Raw genomic sequence first — 12404 nt, 5'->3', positions numbered from 1 at the left:
ATAGTCAGTGTATGGAGGTGCACATTAGTGAAGTGAAAACCCAGAGGTGGTGAAAAAAGGAGTGAAAACAGATATTACATTAAATATAGATGTGTAGAATTTGGACAAAGACTCTAATGGCGGGAAAAAGTACTTCAAACAAAAAGTGAAATTAGTGAAGAGTAATTCTAATTCTCCAGGCTAACTGGAGAAGGCAAAAATGAGACACATTGCAAAATAATCTGGAGTAGATATGAGGTGGGGGGAAAAACGAAGAGCAAAGATGTCTAACTGTAAAAGCCTATAAAATCAAGGTGACAGATGAGGGCTTAGAAAAAAGGGCTCTAATACAGATAGCATAACCCAAGTCACTTCTTTGCTGGCTGAAGGGAAGGAAGTGGAGAGAAGGAGTTGGAGGTGACAATGAAGTTCTGATCCTGAGAGTAAAATAATATGCATTTTTTAGAATTGAAATGGAAGACTGTAGCAATACTAAGGGGTAAAAAGGTGTGCTCAGTACTGAGGAATCAGTTTGTGAAAAAGGTGTGGCAGAATGGGGTAGGAGCCTGAGATTTGAAGCATATATAAGGTGTGCTAAATTATTGCTGTGTGTTGGAACAGATATGTAGAGGTGGCAATTAAGTCATTGGAAAGCTTGTACTTAAAATGGACTTGTTCCCTATGAGGGGGCTAGAAGAATGGCCACAGCAGTAAATCAGTGCATCAGAGCATTAGAAATATTTCTTACTGTGATATTACGTCTTGCCATGAAATGCATAATTCAGGTTGCTTTATGGATGCTATGAAATAATGATAATGATTACTCAATTTACTATCTTTTTATCACTTAATAAAAATGTTTTATCTCTTGTGCACAGATATTTGATTTAATGGATGCCAAAGCCCGTGCTGACTGCATCAAAGAAATAGATCTTCTTAAGGTAAAAGATTTGTTTAGAAAATGTGCAACTGTCATCAAAAATGTGGTATGTTTTTCATAGACATAATTGAGGTGTCCACTGTTTTTTGCGTAGAGTTTTTAAATGCCTCACTTTGAAGAATTTTGTGATCTTTATTACTTTAGAAATTAATATTGATAAGTAATCTGATAGAATAATGAGTAACGCTTCTAATAAAAGTTTTTGCCAAAATTAAAATATTGTGTCCTTTGTACAGTAAAATCCTGACTTCAGAAACTGATTTTGCTGTTTTCTTCAGAAATCGGCTTCACTGTTCCAGATAAGTTTAGCATGCTATTGGATATATACATTGAAGCAAAAGTCCTCTAAAACTGCAGTGTCAGTCACCATGTAGATCCTAAAATGCCATCTTGTTCTTGCAGAGTATTTGTAAATGCTTCTTATCAGCATATACTTTTCTAATTTGTATCATAGTGAAATAGATTTTAGGGGTTGTTTTGTTTGCTTAAATAAGAATGTTTCTTATGTTAGTCTTAAAATGTGGTGTGCTCTACACTAAAATGTAATTACTATTTTGCTTTCTTAGCAACTGAATCATCCAAATGTAATTAAATATTATGCCTCATTCATTGAAGACAATGAACTGAACATAGTGTTGGAATTAGCAGATGCTGGAGATCTCTCTAGAATGATAAAGGTAGGGATTATCTTTTTTTTTAAAAATGAAGAGCTTGTAATGTTCAGCTTTGACTTTTCATTCTGTGTGATCATCGCTGGGTGAAATGCAATAAAAATGTCAGGATCTGAGAAAAGTAAGGTGGTTAGCCTGATCTTTTGTTTTTTTTAGTGTATGCCAATATTGAGGCTTATGTAAGTATTTTTAACACTTTGCTCAGAATGTAAGTGCAGATGGGGCCATAAGTAGACTGAAGTTATATTAGTGCTGGGGGGAAGAAGAAAAAGCCTGTAAGGAAAAGCACTGTCACCATTTAGAACAATCCATTTTAATGACATTCTGGATATTTTGGCACAATTGTGTTTTGTGCTCCAATATTCTATTCTCAGTAATAGCAGTGAGAAAGCAGAGAACTGTGACCATACAGCAGAAGTGTCTTCTAGATCTTGAACTGCTAAAAATGTATTTCATATTTCTTTGAGATGACATGAAGTGAGTTTACTGATATGTGGTTGTGCGTTATGGGTTGTTTTCAGCTTTTTTTGATATTTAAATGCCTGTTTAGCTAATCAGTAAAATTTATCCAAGACCCATTGTATAAAATTCTGTATTCTGAAACTTCTGTGAAGTTTTAACTGCCTTTTTAAATTTCTTTGTCATTTGACAACTACTTCCTCTTGTTCCCTTTCCTTTTCCACTGTGTCTTGGGTATAGTCTGTCCTTTCAGCATTTTTCCTTGTGTGCACACCAGCATTATTGCTGTCAACACAGCACAGCACCACTGTGGGCACAAACAATGCCAGTCTATTAGTGTTCACTCAGCAGCACCAGGCACAGAACACAGTTGGGCTGTTTTGCTTGGGACCTACATGAATAGAGAATGTTAATTTCTTCATTAATGACTTTCATGCTGATTTTTTTTTTTGAGCTTTTGAAGAATATTCCTTTCTAAATTGATAATTGTGAGGTAGGACAGTCAAAATTTAGTTCTAAGCAGGTTGACAGCATCTGTTAATATTTATAGCCAAATGTGATATTTTTCTTCATCTCATGAATTAATAATTCTGTGGGCTTACATTTCATAAAACATAAAGGAAGGTTTGTCTTTTCTTTTGAATGTTCAGTTTTGACACAACAGTTACTAATATGAGTACTCTGTGACAGATTGCCTTATGGCATGTCTGGTCTTATGACCCACTGAAGCTTTTTCTTTTTTCCCTTGCTTTTTTTTATTATTTAATTTTAAATCCAATGTGTGGCTTTTTCAGTGCAGTTGGCCTCATTACACCTTGTTCAAGTCGGTGGGTATTTCTTACAGGCTCGATCTTGGAGGCACTTTGTGATTGTCCTCTTAACACAGGGATCATGTTTAATGTAGCAAACTTAGATTGCTGTTTGATGTTAATGACAGCCTATCAGGCTATTATTAAATATGTATGAGGTGTCACAATGCACTGTCTTCATGCTGCTGGTGGAGGAAATGATTTGGTAGATTACTTTGACAATATGAGTATAAATGTGGGGCTCACCAGTCTTAAAAATGTATTTTAAAAATTGCCTGGAAAATGAATGATATGTAGTAGTATAGAATCTTCCTAGAAGAGTGGCTGCCTGTCACACTATTAAGGTAAATAACTATTTTGTGTTACCAAGACAAACTGCTTTGGTTTCCAGTGTTCTTGCTAGAATGTTGCTCTAAGTTGTTGGGGAATGTGGAGACACCCTCAGAACAGTGTTTAGGTACCAGGCTTGTGTGATTTGTAGAGGGGATCAAGGATGTTTCTGAAATTGTAAATGACCACAGCTTGAATGACACTAAAACCAGTGTTAATGTGAGGGAAAACTGCTTAATTAGTTTACTTAGGTATTTGTTATGACATTATTGGCACATCAGAGAATACTTACAAGGCTGCCTGCCTCACAGTGCACCTTAATGAATTCTTTAGTTCTTCCCTTAATGAACGACATCCCTACTGCCCCAGCTTTCATACTGTCCCTCTTGTCACCTGCAGATAATGCTCTCTTTGTCCCCATTGAGTAGGCAACTGAGCAAAATCACTTGGTGCATTCAGATGTATTCTAATAGAATTCATAGAATCTGCTGTATGTCCAAAAAAAAGCAGCTGTGCATTGGCATTTACATATCACATAATGAAAGCAGAGGTATTTCGTGTTCTCTCTGCTGCTGTGTTTATGTATGTACATACACAGATTTAATCCACTTTACCTTCATTATTTTTTTAATTGTCTCTGTCACAGGGAGATGTTTCAATATAGCCTCCATTCTCAAAAACAGGAGAGTTCAAAATTGAGGATTTCTTACTGTACAGATTTAATGGCCTGTTAGAGTTCTTCAATGTGATATTACATCTTGGCATATCAGTAAAACTGATATTGGCATATCAGTAAAACTGAGAGGGAAACATGAGTGAGGGGAAATGTTTGTGTTTGACTCTGTTGGTTTTGCACTGCAGTGCCTCAGCACTGTGTAACCCCTCTCTGGGCATGGTGAAAGAAGGAAAAACTCTTGATTTTTCTGCCAGTGAATTAGATTGCTGGATACTATTACCTCCAAGATATCACAAGTAAATCATTATTAGCTATTGTGCTAAGTCCCAGTTGCTCATGGTCTGTTGTTTGTCTGTGGTCTCCACTGCAGAACATGTGATAGTGCATGGCTGCCAAGGTTCAGGGTAGTTCATGAGAACTGCTGTTACCTCATAATACAACCTCCTTCTGCAATACAATAATATGTAGTAAGGCAAGTTTGAGGCTTGGTCCCTTTTCTTGTTAGTCATGGTTCTCCTCTGCCACAAACAGTGACAAAGTGAAAATTTTCTGTGGGTTTTTTAGTTTGTTTTCTTGTTTTCAAGCAGCAGTTGATATATTGGATAAAGAAATTGCCACAGATAAAGAAGAATCTACTAATTGAATGAGGAAAATACATGATAATTCAGTAAAAAGAGCTAGTTCATAGAGTTTGTCCTGAAGATGTTGGAACAAGAGAACTTGAATTGTTGTGCAGAATAATTAGCATAGTATTTAAGGTTAAATATAAAATTACTAGGCTTGCAAGAAGGGATGTTATCGAGGCACTAAAATCTTGGAGGTTTTTTAACTCAGCACTAAACTTCAAAGTCTATTTAATTTCTGCAGTTATTTTTAGGTTTTAGGCTCTTTTGGCAAATAATCTTAGTGCACTGAAAAAAATTGCAGACTTTAAACTGAATATGTCATACAGATCTTAAGGAAGTTGATCATGTTTTGGAAACAAGCATAAAAGCTTTCATCTGAAAAGTTGAAAATATGTGTGCAGCCTTCTCAAGATAGATGGAAAAGAACTTGAATTGTACAAAATGTCACCTAGGCACTTCAGTCACTCCTCAGACAGCACTTTTTGTGTGTATTTTTTCAACTTTAAATAAAGATAAACTTACTATAATTAGCTGGGTAAAATAACAAATATTTTAAAACTTCAGTATGCAATTCCTATTGGTATCTCCAGTTTCTATAGCTAGGACTAGTGAATTCTTTGTCCTTGAACTTTTTTTTTTATAGGATAGACCAAATGCAGGAATAGTCACTTCTTCCCAAGTAACTGATGCAGATCTAAATTGTTCCTTGCAGGAGCTGGAGCTCTGTTCAGACTTGTTTGAAATCTCATGGATTCTAATTTCAATGTTTCACTAGTGGTAGATATTTTGGGCTTCACTGTATGAAACTGCATCAGGCAATTTCTCCTCTCCACATGGTCTGGAATGCAGTCCCTGCTTCCCATGCCAAAGTACATTAGCTCTGGAGTTTGAGACTTGTGTGCAGCCCGCTGAGGTTGGCTTACCTGGGAGGGGCTAGCTGCCCTGGGAGCCTCAGAGCCCAGAACTGCCCATCACCTCTGCAGTGAAGCTGCTTGTCTTGCTGGGAATGGAGAAGTCACTTGGTTTTTTTCCAACTGTTTTCTGGTGGATTGCTGTCCTGGGATTGTGCTAGAAATGTAGAGATGCTTTTGCAGAAAGCAGAATTTTCTGATAAGTATTGCTACTACATGGTAGCTATAGTTTGACTGTTTAGTTGTAATAGCAGTAATTTTCTTTTGCTGTGATATTTGCAAGAATTTTGGGAGTATGAAGTTAGGGAAGCATCTGTGTAGGGAAGAGGTGCACTGTCAGAATTTAGCAGGCCAGGTGTTAAATTTTACATGCCCTTCCCAGGATTTTGGGTAACCCTCAGCTATTAACTGAGGATTATTATTTGGTTAACTGTCTTTTTATTATCCAAAACATTGATCTAAAACTTGAGCAGTTGTAGGAGATAGTTGATGTTCCTGTTTGGAAAGCTGGTGGTAAAAATGCTATTTCCTGTGTATTTTGAATGGCAGTGTTGCAGAAACTGTTTTCTGCCATGCACACACATGTCCAGCAGGACTAACTGCTTGCTGCTAGGATTGCCAAATATTTAGTTGTGTGAGAATGCTTTCGGTTTGTCAAAATATAGCAATTTTCCTACTAAAATGTTGGATGCCAATGCTTCATTATAATATCTTGCAGCCTTTGAATCTGAAATATTCTAAGCCCCTTTGTGCCTTGAAACAAATGTAAAACTCGGGGGATTTTTCTTACAGAAATGGCTGTGAAAATTTACCTAGATTTCAATTCTTCTAACATATGGGCTTAACAGAAATTGCTGGAGCATAATTCCAGAAATGGAGAATTTCTGTACATGCAGAGCTGTGTGAACCTGCTGTGTCTGTTGGTGCTGACACAACCTGAGTGATTGTCAGTGCTTAGACCTGGAGTAGGGTGGGTGACTGGAGTGGCACTGCCAGAAATAGCTTTTTCTAGATGCTGTGGATGGGCTGGAGCTTTCCTGTGTCTGGAGGGTGTTTATTCTTTCTAACAACCTGGGAAAAGGAGTAATCTGAGATGAATGTGGAGAAGAGGGAAGACAGGGCAGACTGAGGAGTAGGCTGGGAGAAGGAGCGAAGTGATCCTTAGGAGCAGAGAGAGCCTCTGCCTGGGAAGGAGGAGGACAAGCACACCTGGGCTGGCTGGCAGGGTTTGGGAGAAGGCAGGGAATTTGTACCTCTGGGAGGAGAGGCTGAGGAGTGTAAGAGAATAAGAGTGGTGTACTGGGAAATTGGGAAATGGGATTTCCAGTACTGGACATGGGGACAGGGAGGTTGGAGCAGAGCTGATGTGTTGCTGTCAGAGAATGGGACAGATGGGGCAGGGATCCCTTAGACGGACAAACTGACTGTCTGCAGGGAGAGAGCCTGGATGGGTTAAGTCAGACTGGCTGGGAACAGGATGGGATGTCACTCTGTTAAGGGTGCAGCTACTCTGTGTAGACATGGTTGCAGCTGTGCTGCCTTCTTTGCTTTAATAGTTGTTTACTAGGCAGGGAATTTGAAAGACAAAGGTTTTGTGATTAGTACAGTTCAAGGTTTTTCCAAAGACCATCTTTACTTGTTTTTTTCCTAAGGGATACTGAATAAACCACTTCGACCACAGCTTTTTGGGGATAATTCTAATTGCTTATTCTGTATTTCTGACATTCAAGGCAAAACTCTGGGTCTTGATTAGTAGAAGTATTGAGCATTCACAGCTTCGTTCTGAGTGGAAACTGTGCTTTGAAGATGGACTGTTTCATACAGCTATATATGTTGAGAAGGAGGTGCTTAAATTGGTGCCAGAATTAATTAACACTTTTGATCTCTATTCTTGGCCCACATTCTAATCTGTAAAATGGGGATATTACTACCTCATCATTTCTAAGGCCATTTTGTGAAGATATTTTATTAATTTGATATTCCAACAATGCATACTAGGAAACTGTATCCCTCCCTGAAACTTATATTTAATAATAGGTTATGAATAGTGCACAATAAATAAAGCCTAGAGACATTTTCAAACTGCTCATTAGCTGAGTGTCATGAATGAATGAGTAAAGGGTCTTCTAACATAAAGAAAATAGAACTGAAAATTGCATGCACACACTCTCAAGGGGGATAAATTATTGTGGCTCTAATTCCGAGATTTTTTCTATACTTATATTTATGTCCAAATAATTGATAAAATGGTTTTGGAAAAAGTATTTTTAAAGCAGTCTTTTGTGCACGTTTCTGTAATTTGTTTCTTTTCACAATACTGGTTTACCTTGATCCATAATTGCAGATTTTAAAACATGGAATCTAGTTCTTTTGGCTTTCAGCAGTATCCGTGTCTCTCGTGTTTTTTTTTTTCTTTCCATGACTGCTAGATTTAAATTAAAGAACAAAAAACCCCAGTACCACCACCCCCACGCCAAACCTCCTCATACAAAGTATTTTTATTGAGCATATGGTTATATTTTATAATATAGAACAGTTTGGCACTTTGCTGAAGTTACATCATTGATATATGTTAAAAGTTTCAAAATATTTTTTCCTCGGTGGTTTATTTTTTGCTTTCTGTATCACCTTTACCTTAGCTTTTTTCCTTACTCATTTTTGAAAAAAAGCTTCAAAAGATAGAGTGTAGCTTGAAGAAGCCTTTAATATAATAGGATAGTGTAACACAGAGTGTGCTAATTACAGATCAAAGCTAAACTATTTTTATGTGCCTTTTCCTAAGGGAGGAACCTGGGGCTTTGAACCAGTCAGGCTAATTTTTGCCACTAACCTTTTTTAAGGCAGCTAAAAACCTTTTTTTTTTTCTTTTAAAAAATTTTTCTTACGTCCTGTAATTAAAAAATAGTTCATCCTATTCAACTTTGTGTATCTTAGTTAGCTGTGTAGCAGGTAAAAAAGCAGGGTGGGGTGTTCTGAGAGGAAGTGGCTGCTCTATGGATGGAGCTGTGAAGTCTTAAAAGAAAAAGTGAAGGCACAGAGCCCTGGAAGGGTGGTAGAGCTGCCTCTGGTAAGCTTTTCCTCCATCCATGTGTGTCACTGGGGTGTCTGACAGGTGCTCCACTGTCACCTTTGCTGTCACCACCAGTGCCCACAGTGAGAGCAGCAGCAGGAGCAGTTTACCTTGGGTGTGTTACATACAAGTGCTGGCAGAATGGGAGCTGGCTGGTCCCCCAGTTTATAATCAGTGGGATAATTGGGCTGGGTAATTGCCAGGCAGCCTTGTTAGTTTTGCTGTGAGTCAGCCATTGTGTGTGGCTGCTGCTGGAACAATAAGTGGGCAGGTTTTCTGCTAAAATAATTAGACAATCAGCAGTGTTTTGTCTTGTGGTCAGTTGTCTTCACAGACATCACACCTGAAGCTGTTGAAGTAGGCTGTACACACAGGAGAATAATGGTGTCAGTCAGCTATGAAAAATTAACCTGACAGTAAACTTCATTTAACTTACACAGGCTTTGGAGATTTCATCTCCACCTTTGCCCACTGGTTCTAAAATTGTCTGTGAGCCTTTAAAGAGCAGGGAGAGTTGGAAGATTTTATTGAATAATAGTTCTGGATACTTTTATTGTTTGAAATGACCTGCAAACAATACTTGGGGACTAATTTTCATTTTTCAGAGTTGCATTTGAAAAATTAGCACTGTCAGTGTTTGCACTAGGTGGATAACTTGCTCAGAGTAGAGACTTCAAATCAGTCTGCCTTCTTTGTAGAGAAAAGAAAAATAAAGTTAAGATGATAGCCTCTGTATTTACTGTGTCATGTTTTTTATTAGGAGGTAGAGTTAATGATTCAAGCATGAGTTTCACCTCTTCGTGCTGTACCAGTTTCCCCAAGGGGATTTTTTTGGGAGAGAGATGCATGTAAACAAATACTGTTGAATTTAAACATGTGGCTGTGTGTTTCAAGAAGCCCCACTCAGCAGTAACAGCAGAGACAAGGAAAATGATGCAGTATTGGAAATTTTATATTAGTGGTTCTGCAAGTATATCGGATTTCAGTAGGTGATCTCTATTTCTGAACACTCTATGTCCTTGCTCTTTTGCATCAGCAAAAATGTTAGGTGGAACAGAGGGACTGTAGGTGGGCTGCTCAATAAGGAGAAATGAAATGAATCCTTGCAAAGAAAGTTGGCTAAAAATACGTTTATGTAAAGTGACTTTGTCCAGAGCTTTCTAAGGAATATGAGTTTAACCAGAAGTATTACTAAGTCTGATTATTAGCATGAAAGAATATATGCTAAAATGGAAAACATGAAAAATTTTCCTTGCATTTTTTACAAGGCTTATAATTTCTTGTAAGTGAATGTCCTTTTTTTGATTTTGTCTGAAATAAGATTCTGTTTGAGAAGATGCTTCTGTCTCAGTCCTGTGGTGTCCCTGCAGCATTCTTCTGTTTTTTTTTCTTTTTTCTTTTTTTTTAAAGGAAAGACCACAGTTCAATTCTACTGACTTGTCCTTCTGATGCTAATAGGAACTTCTGTTAGTACCATCATTTTGTGTGTTAATTTTTGTACAGTATCTTAGTCTTTTGTTCTTCTTCATGAAATAAAGTTTGCAGTATACTAAGATGACTAATAAAGGAAGATTTAATTTTTTTAAACTCTTTTTCTTGTGAGTTCTGAAAGGGTAAAAAATAAATGTATAGCATCTTCAGTAAGGGGGGATATAAGCAACTGTTAATCCAAGTTGGAAAACAAACCAGGTAAATATTTTTATTTTTGTCACTTTATTGGCTGAATAAATATTTTTGTCACTTTATTGGCTGCTTTTGGTATGTTCAGTTGATAGATGAAAAATAGTTTGGGTGGGTTTTTTGGTATTTGTTCTCTTTTTACAAGTAAGAGACAGCTGCTACTCTTGAAATGTAGGCAAATTTGATGACACTGTATATCAAACTGAATGAATGAATCAGGATGTGGTGGGAAGTTCTATTTTTGTTCTGCATAGAAAGCAAAGAAAAATGGCAGAAAACTTGCCATGGTCTAAACAGATGGGCAGGTGAATCAATCAAAGAACAGAACCAGACAAAACTCCTGGGATGCTGTGTTGCTGCTAGAATTATGTAGCTTTTAAAATGGAAAACAAGACTTAGGTACAGACTTCCTCTCTATATTTATGAGTCTCCAGAACTTTGGGATGTTGCCACCCATCTTCACTGGCCTGTCTTGCTGACCCTGATGCCCTTGCCTGTTGTGGTTTGTTTCTGTTGTGTTCACAGAGTGGAAGCTTTTGCTTGTGCATCCATAATTTCCTATTATGGCTGCCTGACCTCTTCTTTCCTCTTTGTTCTTCCTGCTTGTCCACATTAAAAAAAGCTCCCAAAGAAACACAGTCAGAAGTGGTCAAGAGCTTTATTGTGTTACTCAGAACTTCTGTGTAATCATTTTGCATCTCTTTCCTCTTGATGCAGGTCAGATTTCTTCCTAATTGTTTCTGGTCATTGAATCACTGTGTTATAAGTTGGTACAGTAAAGTATAAAACCTTCCGTGCTTTATATTTTTGTAAGCTGTAAATGAAGTCATGAGAACAAAAGGATGTAATCAAGATTCTAATGGAATTGTGAAAGAAAGGAAGAAATCTGTTTAAAGTAATGAAATCATCATTCTCATTTTACTTTTCTTCCAAATACTGTCTTTCAAAAACAGCTCTAGGCTACAGCATATGCAGGGGAAAATTCAGATATATGTTCTTGTAGGCTTGTTTGACAGTTCCACAGTTCTTTTCTTTTCTTAAATAATGACTCTGCAAAATTGTTTAGATGATCATTTATCAACTCTCTGCAAGAGAAGCTCATAAACGTCTTGCTTACTTCAGTTAGCTTCTTAACACTCATTGTGTTGTCTTTTTTCTTATTTATTCCTTTTTTTTTTCTCCATTCAGTGAGACCTAAACCAGACTAAATCACACCTTAAAATCCTTCAATACACCAACATCAGAACCGAATGCTAAATTTTGTCCAGGCGTGGTTATTGAGATGTAGGCAGTCATATCTGAGTTTCTAGTTGTGTGGAAATCATCTGGGTTCACTCTCTACTCACCTGCAGGAAATCTTAGTTTTCTTAGAAAATCCAAACATAGTACTGTGTCTTTGCTGTAAGTATTGTCTGAATTGTCCTTTTAAGCCCAGGTAGGACCAGCTGCTACCTGCTGTCACTTTTACTTTTGGAGTGTGACCTTTAAAGCATCATCTTCAGAAACTCAGTATAATATAACTTCCTGCCTTCATGTTGACTTCAGATTTTTTTCTCCATCTCTCTTTTGTTTTGTTTGTCAAGAAACTGAATGGCATTTGCTGTTTAGGTGCAGGGCAGCTATGTTTAATTTCATTATTATGCAAACATTTGGAGAATATTTAATTTTTCTTTTAGCAGTCCATTAGAGAACCAGGAGAGTTCTGTTTTTCCATGATGAAACTGCTCAGTCATTCTGTAAAAGGGATAAAAATACGAACTGGTGATACAGCCTGCCTGCCTTAAAGCTCTTTAGGGCATCTGATTAGCAAATTTATGACCACCAAAATGTCTAGTTGTATTAAATGACTGAATTGCAGTTTTATCCACAATGTACTGACATTGTGGTGACTCTTCAAAGTTAGTTTTTTGTAATTTTATTCTCAGATGGAGATGGAAATTCCATGGGATGTGACTTTTGAAACGAACAGTTGTTTCAGGGAGCCAGCCTGCTGCCAAAGCATGCCTGGTGTTCTGTTTACCTGACAAAGCACTGCTTGCAGCACTGCCCAAATTTTTAATGCACATGTACAAGCAACTCCCTTTTTGCCCAGTTTCAGCTTGTTTGAGATTGATCTTTCACCTCAGACAGGATCATGTTTTTTTAATGTCACACCCTAGAAGGTCAGTGGTCTGAGGGACATCAGGACTGTGCTTTGAGCCTAAGACAGGTGGAAGAAGGAGAATAATGAAGTTTTGAAGATGAGAGCACTTC

General features: G+C 37.4%; 1 protein-coding gene across 2 annotated transcripts in view; it reads left to right on the top strand.

The window, feature by feature from the left end:
- The window catches only part of NEK7 (NIMA related kinase 7), a 69001-nt gene that overhangs the window by 26389 nt on the left and 30208 nt on the right, over positions 1-12404 (top strand). For both annotated transcript variants that reach the window (XM_066555577.1, XM_066555578.1), the window contains 2 exons: positions 858-920; positions 1486-1596. In XM_066555577.1, coding sequence (XP_066411674.1) covers positions 858-920; positions 1486-1596 — 174 coding nt within the window. The remainder of the gene's footprint in view (positions 1-857; positions 921-1485; positions 1597-12404) is intronic.

Source organism: Molothrus aeneus, chromosome 9 (genome assembly GCF_037042795.1).
Source record: "Molothrus aeneus isolate 106 chromosome 9, BPBGC_Maene_1.0, whole genome shotgun sequence".
Classification (NCBI taxonomy): Eukaryota; Metazoa; Chordata; class Aves; order Passeriformes; family Icteridae; genus Molothrus; species Molothrus aeneus.
This window is presented reverse-complemented; position numbering and strand designations above follow the sequence as displayed.